The sequence below is a fragment of the Ornithodoros turicata genome, chromosome 4 (assembly GCF_037126465.1).
Source record: "Ornithodoros turicata isolate Travis chromosome 4, ASM3712646v1, whole genome shotgun sequence".
Taxonomy (NCBI): domain Eukaryota; kingdom Metazoa; phylum Arthropoda; class Arachnida; order Ixodida; family Argasidae; genus Ornithodoros; species Ornithodoros turicata.
Genome location: NC_088204.1, coordinates 76,752,526 through 76,765,253, shown reverse-complemented (window position 1 = coordinate 76,765,253; position 12,728 = coordinate 76,752,526). Strand labels below are relative to the sequence as shown.

At 45.4% G+C, this 12,728-nt stretch overlaps 1 protein-coding gene across 2 annotated transcripts; it reads left to right on the top strand.

The window, feature by feature from the left end:
* The first annotated feature begins 212 nt into the window (after positions 1 to 212).
* Positions 213 to 11,425, top strand: LOC135391942 (histone-arginine methyltransferase METTL23-like). Of its 2 annotated transcripts, XR_010422142.1 has the most exons (6): positions 213 to 504; positions 594 to 698; positions 1,399 to 1,642; positions 2,226 to 2,310; positions 2,378 to 2,678; positions 4,800 to 11,425. XR_010422142.1 is itself a non-coding variant. In XM_064622523.1 (5 exons), the coding sequence occupies exons 1-5, from the start codon at positions 376 to 378 to the stop codon at positions 2,577 to 2,579; spliced, it is 765 nt and encodes a 254-aa protein (XP_064478593.1). In that variant the 5' UTR covers positions 213 to 375; the 3' UTR covers positions 2,580 to 11,425. The 2 variants fall into 2 exon arrangements, 1 of the variants encoding a protein (XP_064478593.1); XM_064622523.1 differs by having other exon boundaries at positions 2,378 to 11,425.
* Positions 11,426 to 12,728: the final 1,303 nt, after the last annotated feature.

Sequence of the window (12,728 nt, the reverse complement as noted above, 5' to 3'; positions counted from 1 at the left end):
TAGAGAGCACCTCCATCAAGAAAACGAAACTGTAGTTTTTCATTCTCTAAAAAGTGGTAATCTTAGTTGATTGAATACTTTGAACCTTGAATACTTTTCAGGGCGTATTTTTAACCCTTCTAATACTAGTATTATGTAACCTAAAGAGGAATATGTTGTACTTTTGGGACGGATATTTGTCTCCGTGCGGTCCGTCGCCGGTGGGCGCGGTCGTCGCAATGCGGTTCTAGTCGTCTAGGTCCGGATGAATATCATAGCTTTGTAGAATTAACGCAGATGTTCCGTTTACAGTGTCAATAATGCTAGTGCCGTTTATTCAATTGACAGTTGAACGTAGCAAGTAGTGATGTATGTTGCGTAGACATCGACGGAGACATGGCACTGAGCCGCAAGAAACAGAGAATGAAGCAGCCCGACTGGTTGGAAAATGGGGAAGGGCATTACAAGACTCGAACGTTTGTGTTTCAGTCTCACAAGGAATCTTTAACGGTGAAAATAACGGAGGTCAGTCTACATAAATTAGCTCAGCTTCATGTATAGGCCGTTTTAAGACGTTAGATAAGCGTGGTTAACGGTGCGTTTTACCTTGACAGATGCTGGATCCCAGCTACGGAATGTACGTGTGGCCCTGTGGTCCGGTTCTGGCGCAGTATCTCTGGTTCCACAGAGAACACATCAAAGGGAAAAGGGTCTTAGAAGTGAGTACTGCCAGTAGTTGAAGACAAAAGTGTATTTCAATCATCTGACTACAACACCTTCTGCGGTGTCTTGCTCGAGGAGAGGATGATTGTGCGTCCTGGGCCGACTTCGCAATGAACTGTGCCGACGTTTGCCTTACGGTGTACAGAGGGAAACCCAGGGAAAACACTCGGACAACACAGGTGGTGCCAGAGTTAAAACCCTGGTCACCTTCCTGTTTAGATATGAAAAGTAGTGATCTTACCACAGTTCATAGCTCATAGTGTTTTGGAAAATCAAAATTTTAAAATTTTCGACAACATTGTACTGAAGTAGACACCAAGTATGGTGGCAAAACTACATTGCACACAACACTGTGTCTAACGCAGAGAACCATGTCTATGCCAAGCCATGTGGAAACCAAAATCACAACAAAAAAGCTGGACACATGAGTGCCAGTGTTGCCAGCTAAAATGAGCATTGTTTCACGCCAGGCATCGCCCCGAATAATTTTATCGCAATTTTGGCGCCAAATTTTTAAAAAATTTTGAGCGACATATCATGCATGCTATGTTGCAAGGTATGTATTTGCAAGTAACAAGTGCTCAAATGACACCAAATGTGTAAGCTGTTTGTCTGTCGCTTTGCTGTACCTTTAAACTCCTGCGGCTCATGTTCTGCATATCGCATATTGTAAGATATGCTTTTTATCTTGCGCAGCTGGGTGCAGGCACAGGGTTGCCTGGAATCCTGGCAGCACTCCTGGGCTGCCGTGTGACTCTGTCGGACAGCGCCACGTTGAGTCACTGCTTGCGCCACTGCCAGCGAAACGTGGAGGCCAACGGACTCACTCCTGCTGAGGTACCCGTTGTGGGTATTACCTGGGGACTCTTCAGTCCCGCGCTCTTTCAACTAGGACCCATTGATATCATCCTCGGCTCGGATTGCTTCTACGACCCTAAAGGTGAAGGAAAGCACTCTGCTTAACAAGAAGCATTCTACTTGTCTGAGTGGTTGTTTCTCTGTCTTTTGTTTCTTTGTTTGTGTGTTTGTAGTATGCTTATGAGCTGACCAGAGAATGGCACATTTGCGTAAACACATTAATTAAATAAAAATCCAAACCTTTAAATTTTACTTCTGACACATTCGGGACCCGCAGCAAAAAAATATCCCAGAAAACCCACCTAGATAAACAAAGCGTGATAGCTTAAACAACGTTACACAGTCACTAAGGGTCCACCGATCACTACAGTCACTACCGAACACTTCGTTGGACCGTAGCTATGGTAACTAGCCGCCATCAGCCGCATGGGCAGCCGCTTGTAGACACAGAAGGCCTGCGTTTGAAATCCTCCGCGACGATTCCCACACACCTCGAGCTTTACGTGTCCACGTCGAGAAGGAGTAAGAGAAATAATTGTGCGATCGATGTCAGTGAAGCATGGCATCATGCCGTAAATGAGGCACAAGTCCGAGAGAACTACCAAAATTAGGATCTTCATTATTAGCAGAGGGAAGTTACAATGCCTGAATCTTCTGAATTTCAGACTTTGAAAACATTGTGGTGACCGTGTCATATCTCCTGCACCAGAATCCTCACGGCCGCTTCTGGTGCACTTACCAGATCCGAAGGTGCGTATTGTGCCAACATCCGCCGTCGCGTATCTTCCGCAGCAGCGTGACGTTCTTCTTTACGCAGTGCTGAACACTCGTTGGAGACCTTGCTGAAACAGTGGAACCTCGTCTGCGTGCAAGTTCCGCTGGACAACTTTGAGGCGGACTCTACCAACCTGGCAGGATCAGGGTTGCCCGGCGCGCACACGATCGAGATGCTGGTCATGAGTGTGGACACGACGGTGGAGCCGTCAGCGGCCTCCGCGGCGGACAAGGCCAAGACCTGAGTGCCACGGTAGAGTAAGCTAAAAGTGTGAACCGACAAAGCAGGGTTGCCCCGATTGGGTCATCTGTCGACGCAAAGTATGAGGCGGTATATCAGAGTGGTATGTTATCCCATTTTCAGTTTGTGCCTTGAACTCCTCTATCTTGGACATTATCACCTTTTGCAATGCCGGGCAGCCTCCTGAAGTGCGGCTTTGGCCAATGTCGGGAGCTGCGCGGTGAGGCTTCTACACCAGAGCGTTTTCCGGATTTATAAGGTGCGGCGAGACGATTTCAGTAAGCATCGTTAATACTAAATTAACGGAAGTGATCGTATCGGAATAGAACTACCGAAGTACGTACAGGGTTCAGGTATTGCAGCTCGGTAATTCTGTATCGTAGCTTGACCTCCGAAAGTGGCTTACCGTCTGCACGTACTTACGCGTATTTGCTGCAGCAACAAGGTGGGAGCAGCCATAGTTGGTACGGATACGTTGAGGCTAGAAGTGTCTACAAGAAGAACGTCTGGAAGGTGTTGGCTTTTGTTGGTCCACTCTGCAGCTCAGTCCAACAGGCTCGGCATTACACGTCGACATTAGCCACGGCTGCTCTTTGAAGGCGGAGCATTTAGGACACTTTAGGTCTCTTCAATTTAACTGCACTTGCCGCACTAGTTCCGTAAAGTTCAACAGTGGTGCCGTGAGTGTGCTGTGCCAGTTCAGACAGTCCAAGTGCAGTTCCGAGAGTAGTGCTCCACGACCTCTTCCGAAACAATTGAGCTCCGTGCCATCACCACCATTCTGCTCCTTTCGCTTGCACTGTTGGTTTTTTTACTGGAAGTGCTTGTCTCGTACGATCGTGACATCCCTTCCTACGCCACCAGTGCGAATCCGCATTACCGTCTTCTCGACATAGTTGCACTCTTGCCATACTTTCTATCCAGCGGCTGGCTGGCTGCGGACTCCAGGAGTGTACATATACGCTTTTAGAAAACGAATAGGATAATGCCAACGCCACCTAGATAACAGAAGACCTGCTCACTGCCTCCTCTCCCTCCTGCGATTAAGAGTCAGAATCCGTCTGCTACCGCGATTCACCGTCCCGCGAATTCAAGAACCCGCAAATGATTGCAGCTCACCTGGAACCTGCAGACCTTAATATTTAGACAAAAAGTGCGAGACGATTTCCAGAAAATCAGTTTTGAGAGAGATTTAGACCTTTTTTTGCGCTTTATTTCCAAGTTTTCCCATTTAGTACGCGGGTACGTTCAATCACAACTTGCAGACGACGGTGGTTCGTCTTCGTGGCCACGGCCTCTGAGAGCACGTTCGTGATTGGCTGCGGCCATTGAAAACACGATCCTCATTGGCTGACTCTTAATTGTTACGTCATGGCGACGGGTACGCAGGCTTTCTTTATCTATGTGGTGCTGGTACAACCCCGTTTACAACAGAACATTACAGAGGGGGATCACTCTTTGCTGTCGCGCTGGAAGGGTCTCCGTCATTCGAAAGCACCTTCATGCCCCTGATTATCGCACCCAAGTGTCATTCACTGCTGCAGCAAGCGCTAGTTAGTTTGCTAGTAACGCAATGCCTGCGCACGCAGTTAGGTTGCCGAGCCTTAGGTTTATATGCCGCGAATCTTTCCTGGGGGACCTACATGCACAGTAGCTGGTTGTATGAAGCTCGAGAAAGGCGTGGATGTAATTGGTGTCCCCAAGGATGGTAAGTTCCTTGAAGGTGCTGCAGAAGGCTAATAAAAGTATGGAACGGGAGCAGACACAGAATAAAATCTGACACGTAATTAGACTCTTACGTTTTGGGGGTTTTACGCTTTTTTGAAAGTCCGGTTTTATTTGGGGGGGCTCACAAAATGGATGGTGTCGGGTGGAAAATAAAAACGAAAAGGTGCTCCTCACGTTTCAGATTAACACAAGACGGTGAGGAGCTGTGCTCACTGTGCAGTGCTTAGCATTCTCGAGTGCCAGTATTGGCAGCTGAATTTGCACTTTGTCAAGTTCTTTTTTTTTCTTTATTTGGGGGGGGGGGGGGAACTTAAAGCGACTGTCGCTTCTGTTTCAGTCCATTTCGAAACTATAGTGTTTTGAAATGCAGACGATTGTGCGTATCATCCTTTGTCTGGTCTTGTCCTTTTGTGTTCTTTTGTTTTGTTTTTTTTACGTACTCACTGTCTGCAGTACCCTTAAGAAACTTATGATCATACCTTACTTCTAATTGCAGGCAATCCTATAAGAAGGCCTGTACGTTTCAGTACTGAGGAAATGTGGGCCTTGTACAACACACTATTGCAGATGTTGGCAGGTGAACTTTGTGGTCCCGTATCTGCTCTTACGACAGCAGTATGTGTTGTGTACAAACTGTTAACTTATCTTTTTTGCATATATCTACCGCAGAGAGCTTCGAAACCGTAGTGTTTTGAGAAATGCCTCTCCACACTTTCCTTCTCGCAGGTCGCCACATTTTCTCGTTGTTGTACCATATTGATTCGAGCGTGGGCCCGCACACTCTTCATTCTCCTCTCGCAGCTTGCGGTTGTGTCGACATCCGACAAACGTCGGTAGTCTCACATCGGCTGGACGTTGGTCGAACATTCCTCTGATCGCAAGTTGTGGTAGGACAACTAGAATGGTTGGGCTCAGTTTCGGTATCTAGCTATATCTGACGTCAAAAAGAAGTCTGACCATTTTAATTCTTCTTTTACAACTTCCGATACCAGGAATGTCCAGCCGAAGTCCAGCTTCGGACATTCATCGAATGTTGATATGAAGGTGTGGTAATTTTCCATTACTGCTCGCACTTTGATTGTGACAGCACCTGCTGGACACTGAACTTGTGATATCGGGGGGATACCATTCCCACCACTGTTTTGTGCCAAATTAAGGCTGGTGGAAGTATTATCTTGTAAACGTCTGTCCTTCACTTCTATTTTATAGCCGTGAAATCTCTCCGTTAAGTATAGTGCACTAATCTCGTACGTACGGTAATTTGATACCAATTTTTAAAATTTAATTCCTGCTGCCAGTGTTGTCTGTTTCAATAATGTGTGTCTTACTGTTCCACGTGTACATACTGAAAGTTTAGGACCTCCCTTCTTTGTCTGCAAACATGTGCATCAGATTTTTGCTGCTTGTTTGTGGCACATCCCAGCTTTTTGCACTTTCGGCTTGGCTTGGCTTAGCTTGGCTTTGCTTGGCTTGGCCTCTCCATCTGTCACTGGACATTTTTCTGAGTAATTTAATACTGTTGTCAATATGAGCCCCATACACCGGAGGTCGTGCATGTCCTTTAACCACGATCAACTGCCATTGGAGGGTTAGGGAGACACTACCTGCGAGCAGTTGATACCATCTCTAATGAGGTCTTTAGAGGGACAAAATTTTTTTCAAAAATTTTTTTCAAAAATCTTGGGGTCATCAGTTTCTGGGGTTCGGAACTTTATCTGGCACATTCTTCAGCAACACCACATTGCACTCTTTGCACGCGCCAAATTTGCGGATCAGAATGATGATGATGATGATGATGTTGGCTATGCCCTTTGTATCGGGCAGACAACGCCGAGGTTAAGCGCATCCCAGCCGGAAATAGTAACTAGTGCACGTAGAGCCCAGTGTGGCTGGACGCAACATTTTGATACACGTGCGGTTCTCCCCAATTTAAAAAATTTGGAATTGGAAATTGCAAAAGTTTTTCAGTCTTGTTACACTTTAGAAAGTTTGCTCAAAGTCCCCATAAAAATCTTCACTAAACTAAAAACTAACCAAACTTAAAGAAATTTTTGCCACGGGTGCAAAATATTCGAGATTTTTCGAGCAGCCCAGTCATCGAGATACATTACCAAAAGCTTACTGGATGGCTATGCGAAGGGGTTTTGAGTTCCAAGTCCAAACTAGCCTTTGGTACCCAAGCTTACATTGCTCACACATCCCTCAGCTCGAAACACTGCAAAGTACCCGGGGGACCACGTGTGGGGAGCCCAGTTTTTTGCACGGCACTTCTTTGCTCCGTCCTTATCTCCTTTTTCTGAACACATGTTGCTTGTCTACTTTTATGCTCACAGCCTCTGCAGTCAGATATTTCTGCATCGCACTTGACCTCGTTTAGAGCTGTACATATTCCAGCAGGGGCAACAAGGGGGAGGGCGATTAAAAAAGCGTCAGGTGAGGATTAATCGACAGCTGGCACCCGTGACAGTGACGTCGTACGTGTAAGAATGTTCTTTTGTTACGTTTTGCCTTATGTGATCCGTGAGAATTCAGGATCTTCGAGGCACTCGTAACCATTTTTCAACCACAAAAAATGTACGGAGAGAACACATGCATGAAGAATGTGCACTTGAGCAGTCCAAAAACGTTTTTTGTTGTTGTTTTGTGCCTAAGGGTTTTATGCCATTATGCATGCACCTGGTCAGTTATACACACATTTCTACAAATCTTTATAGAATCTTCTATCATTGTTACATTGACACAATTCTTTAAAATATTTTTTGTATTTTTTTCTGTTTTCATGTTGTTTTTTGTTGTGTTTCATTTCACATTCACATCATTTGTACTTCACACATACCATATCTTAACTTATTTGCACTCGTGCTGTATCCTACGTTGGTTTCACATTCCATTTCACATTGTCTTCACATAGCTGTTGTATTTCACATTCTTCTTGCACTCATATTGTAATTTATATTGAACACATCCACATTCAAGGTGGAGCTTTTGGAGCTTCTGACCCTGTAGTCCGGAGGAGGCATCAGTTGTGCTAGAGCGCTAACATGTGGTGGTCCAGATCTGTAGTTCCCGACGTACACTACCTGACGTAACCCACTATCTTGTCAATGCAAGCTGCACTCTTATACAGGAACACGTGAGGCGACCTCGGCAATACCAAGCCCCTCTGCGGATATCCAGAAACTTTGTTGAGAACCTAGCCTAGACACTCCAGTCTAATATACATTTAGTGTCATCATTGAAACAGTTTATACAGCAATTTTGGTATTTTTAAAGGAACGACATATCACGAAAGATGCAATCGGAAAAAGAACATACGAGAGCAGCGCTTTCTCTTTGCACGTCCTTTGATAAGTGTGCCCTGGGTCATCACTTTAAGCCGTTATTAGCGTAAAAAAACTCTGTTAGGCTGAGATAGGTAGGCAGAAGATTGAGAAGACAGCTTCGCAGCCAGTAATGAAGTAGTGCCAGCACGGTATGTAGCTTGCACAGCATCTATATCAAGCTAGGTTAACATACTTAGAAGAATACATACACACACAGAGAACGAAAGCACCTGACACTCTTAAGCTCACAGCACTGTCTTCAAACCTTCTCAATAACTCATTTTTATCGGATGATCATTTGTGCCCTTTAGAACAGCCTCACTGCATGTAGAATGCCTTCAGTCTGGTTTCGATGGTCGTACCAGTCGGTCGGCTCGAATTGTTGTACGCTTCCACACTACAAAGTGATTCCAAAGACGTCTGTAATCCTTTAAAATGACGTGTACGACAAGCGCGCTCGCAAACGGCTCAACTGATGAACCGTTGATGATGACGGCTCAACAGGTGACCCGTTCTGCAGTAGTCTAGTCAGTGTGCACCCTGCTCCATGGACCTGTTTGCCTACCATGAATGATCTCTTCTACCAGGCATTGTGCTCTCAAGTACTGGGTGTCCAAAGAGATACTTCACAGTTGTTGCGTTGTCTACTTACCTTGCAATGGCATTAACCTCGTCCTGGTTGCTTTATGAGGTTATTATGGGTTGAAAATGAGTTATTTGTCGAGTTTTGACCCTCGAAAGGTAAGTAGACGTTGCAAGCGGCGAAGAAATAACTGTAGTAGCATCTCTGCAGACACCCTGAAGAGCTGGTGGTGTTTCTGGAACATATTATGTCATCCCGCTGTATTTACTCGCATAATTAACTCAACCAACTTGGGCGCTGTGGTATCAGAAGAGAGTAAAGTTTGGGAATGGAATGAGGCCGGCTGGTTCGTCAACGATGTACAACACGTTGGAATACACCACAGGCACCCGAATGTTGATACTTTCTCCGCGTATATTTCACGCGCCGACTTAAGGCAGGAGAAAGACACCCAAGACTGGCACCGCCGGCAAGTTCCACTGCAGCACAACCCCACCCCCCCCACCCCCACTTCCACCTGTGGCGCTACGTCTTTGGGTTTAAAGAGTGCGTTAATTATGCGAGTAAACATAATTGTAAAACCCTGACCATGGGCAGACTCTGAACCAGGGATCGGAACTGAAACTTGAACCCGAACAGAAAACCGCTAAAAACCTGGATTTTTTGCTGAACCAGAACCGAACAGAACCAAAATATTTTTTTCTTCGCATTGAACCGAACCGGAACTGAACTGAAAACAATTTAGGCAGTTACCGGTTCGCGAAACGGTTCAGTTGTAACGTGCGTTGTGAAAGATTGGAACTACGACTTACACAGCGGATTGAGCCGCACTGCCAAAAAAATTCGAAACCGAAACTGAGCAGAACAAAACTGCAATCCAGGTGCGCGAGGTATTTCGTATTTCCTCCTCACAGCTGTTGCACAGTTATTGCGTTAGTTCAGTTGTGTTAGTGAGGCGGTGCTTTATTTCACCAGCTGAGGAACACCGATCATTTATCGGGTACTTCAGACACCAAATATAAGCGAAATGACATTCTAAACACAATTGCGCTGGAGATCATTCCATGGCGAGTCAAATTTCTTGCTCCCAAAGGAGAAAAGGTAGCGTCTGACTGCGCTCTCGGGAAGGCTCCGTTTGGGCCAACGGGCCTGAGCCAACAGTGAGCGTGGCACGCTATGTAATGTTAGGGTTTTTTCCTGGGTTTTCCTCAGACACTGTTAGGCATACGTCAGCACAGTTCCCTTAGAAGTCGGCCCAGGACGCACATTCCCCCAGAGCGTTAGTCGTGACGTTGCCCACCTCTGTGAGGCCGACAACGGCGAGCTCTTTCAGCACTTCAAGCAAAAACAAAATTCAGCAAAATTCACTTCGCTGAACCGGTTTAAAGCGGTTCGAACCGATATTTTGCGTTGCTCCGGAGCTGAACCCGAACCGAACTCCCCAAAAAATAACGGTTCCGATCCCTGCTGAAAACACGACACAACACAGATGACTCAGTGGTCGATTGTTACGTGGCATTTCTGTTACGTCGTGTTTTCCATGTGCCCAAGTTTTTGCAAAGTACTCCCCAGAGTTCCTGCTCCAGGTTAGAGCACTGCACGGGCTGCATTCTTGAGGCCTGCGCCCGACCCGGGCATGGCCCAAGCCCGAAAAATTTCTAGGTTTCCCGGCTCGGCCCATTGTAGCAGGCTGTAAACGTTCACCGTGGCTAGCTAACAGTGGGGCAACACAGGCTCGATCCCAATCTAGGACCGGCAGTGTACCAGTCAGTGCCCGGCCCGGCCCAGGCCCACACAAAGAAGGCTTTACCCGACCCGGCAAGAGCCTGTGCAGCGCCCTACTCCAGCCACCCTGCACGTACGCGCGCCACCTTGCACGGTAATTCGTGTCATTCCAAGAAAAGATGCCCCCCTTGTCTGCATTTACAAGTACAGAAAGCGCTTCCACGACTTTTAGCGTGCGGTTCGAGTCTTTACGGAGAAGCCGTTTGTTACGCGTTCCGGCACTGTGACATTTTGTGTGCACGGTTTTTGCCCGTTGTTCGCTTTTTGCCAAAGTACCGCTTTTTCAGACCACTTTTGAGAGTATTATCTATGTGTGTTGCACGTCGTCGTATCTGCGTGTGTCTCCCCCTATGCAATACCTTCATGAAAACTTTCTCACTTTGTTCTCGCCTTCACGAGCGACCCTCGTCTCAAAGTTCCAACGTCTCTGCCAGTACGGTTGGAAGCTTTTGGGCAACTCGCCCACTTTTGTATCTCGGAAGACACGCTGCATGGTTTGTCGCAAATTAACTTCCTCGTACGTTTAACTTCGGCAAACTCTTCTAAAATTTAGTTTCGAATCGGTCTTCTACATCCAGTTCTTTTTGTTGTGCAAATTATTTTTTAATACGAAAAAATGATGCAATACAATGTAACAGAATTTGATTGACATGAGCCGACATATCATCCACCGTATCTCTGCTCATGTTAGCTGGTCACTGAGCATGTTTTCACTGGATTCAGCATACGTCTTGACTTGGCTTTGGTGCAGAAGAATCCACCATGATAAGTAGGGTTCTGACTTTTCGGTGTTTTTGATTTGGCAAAAGTCTGGAGGCGCGCACCGGAGCCCTCGATTTCTGAAAAACTGGGAGTCTTCCGGAGGTTCTCCGAAAGGTATCTCCGAAAAAGTCGAAATTTTCCGGAAATTGAAAACACCCCCCTTACCATCACCAAATGAAGACACCGAAAAGTTGGAACCCTACATATAAGTGGTTATGTCATCGAAGCATTGCCAAACTCTCACCAAAGTGGAAGCAATATTTTTTGTCAAGTCCATTTTGTCCTTGATGCACAAAAGGTGAGAAAAAAAATTGGTTTGGCAAAACGCATCGTGCTGTGTTAAAATTGAGCCACACAAGTAGTAGTACTTGCTTTTACGGCACTTTTGAATGACAAGTTGCGAACATTTTACCATCAGCCTGAACGACAGTATTTCCCCAAAAGCTTCTAACCTTACACCTTTTCCACGCTCATGTTACAAAGTACTTTGAATGTGTACCATTTCACATAGTTTATGTACCTTTGGCAGGTTGTGACTTTCATGTGCTACGTGACTTAACACTTTCCCGTCTACAGTTTGTTTCCGAGAAGCCCTGTGACGTCTTGTTGAGCGATGTTCGTTGATAATGATGATGTTTGGCAACTGATTAAAAATGTTTAAATTGGTTATTCCTTTTTTGTCATTGCCTTTTCACGCGGTCTCCACTGACGGTAATGTGACATGCACATAAATGTAGTGTGTCCCACCATCTAAGAAATCCACGCTCAACTCTTAACACCGAGTCACAGTTGAGAGCGTGAGGTAAGTGTGCTGACTCAACGCTGCTGACTTTTCTACAAAGCCGAAAGTATTGTACATGTTACATCTTGGAGGTGCTCGAATAATTTGTTTGAATTGAATTCAGCCTTGAAATTGAAATTAAAAATTGAATTACTCGAGTGAATTGTTTGAAAATCTTACGTTTTTCCAGGGTCATTTCCTTGCGCTACATTGACTATCTTTTTTTTTTCTAAAAACTACAAGGGCATCAGCACATCGAAGGGAACAGATGATATCAGTGGTCCAAGATTCTACCTTTTGTAATTAACGCTCGAGGAGGCTGCTAGTGGGGCCATAAGGTCAGAACAGAACGGCTCTGCGTAAGGTGACCCACGTAACTTAAAATATATGGTCAGTTATTGTAATAGAAAAAAAAGGAATTTCCCAATTTAAAAAAAAATCTGACCACAGTTCATGCGCTCTCCCTGTATTTTAAAACTGGATGGCGTAAATCTGACGTGTGCTTTCTCTTTCTGACAGCAAAGGGAGTTCTGCGTCGACTTGGCAAAATTCGGAGTTCAGTTCAATAAATTAAATTTCTCCTAATTAGAATTTGATGAAGTTAAGTTCCCTATACAGATAAGCGCTGTTGATCATACATTTTTTTTATAGAAATTTTTTTACATCGTAATTGAAACACACTGCACATGAATGCGCGCTAGAGTCATAGCCGAGATTTTTTTTATATTCTAAGGAAGTTTACTCGTGCAGAAATAGGTCGTTACGCATTCATTTGTCTTCTCAAGTTCCAGGGCAGGCTAGTTGTATGGGCACGCAAATTTTGTGTCGTTTAGTCCTTCGTCAGCCACAAACCGCGAACGTGTCACATTTTCTATTGCGACAGTAATTTTTACTTTATTTTTACGTTTGTAATGGTGCGATATGCGCTATAGCTAGCTCCGAAACCGAGTTGTGAGAAACACATCCGGCTTGCATCACCTATGACGTACTTGATGAAAGCTGCTACGTAACTAAAGGTGAGATCATTACAAAAACAGATCATCACTGAGAAATCACGCTTGTACTTTAGGAAAAAGCACATCCAGTTATGCACGGAGCGAGTGAATTGAGCTGTGTCGTGCCGTGAAGCATACTGTGGATGAAAAAGGCCGAAAATGATCAGCTTTCGGTTTCATTCTTGGATAGTTGAGG

What these genes read in the sequence shown, in the direction of transcription:
- LOC135391942 (XM_064622523.1), top strand. Translation starts at nt 376, where the DNA reads ATGGCACTGAGCCGCAAGAAACAGAGAATGAAGCAGCCCGACTGGTTG. An exon ending in TTGCTTCTACGACCCTAAAG is followed by an intron (nt 1,643 to 2,225) that starts GTGAAGGAAAGC and finishes TCTGAATTTCAG; the next exon opens with ACTTTGAAAACATTGTGGTG. An exon ending in TGCACTTACCAGATCCGAAG is followed by an intron (nt 2,311 to 2,377) that starts GTGCGTATTGTG and finishes TTCTTTACGCAG; the next exon opens with TGCTGAACACTCGTTGGAGA.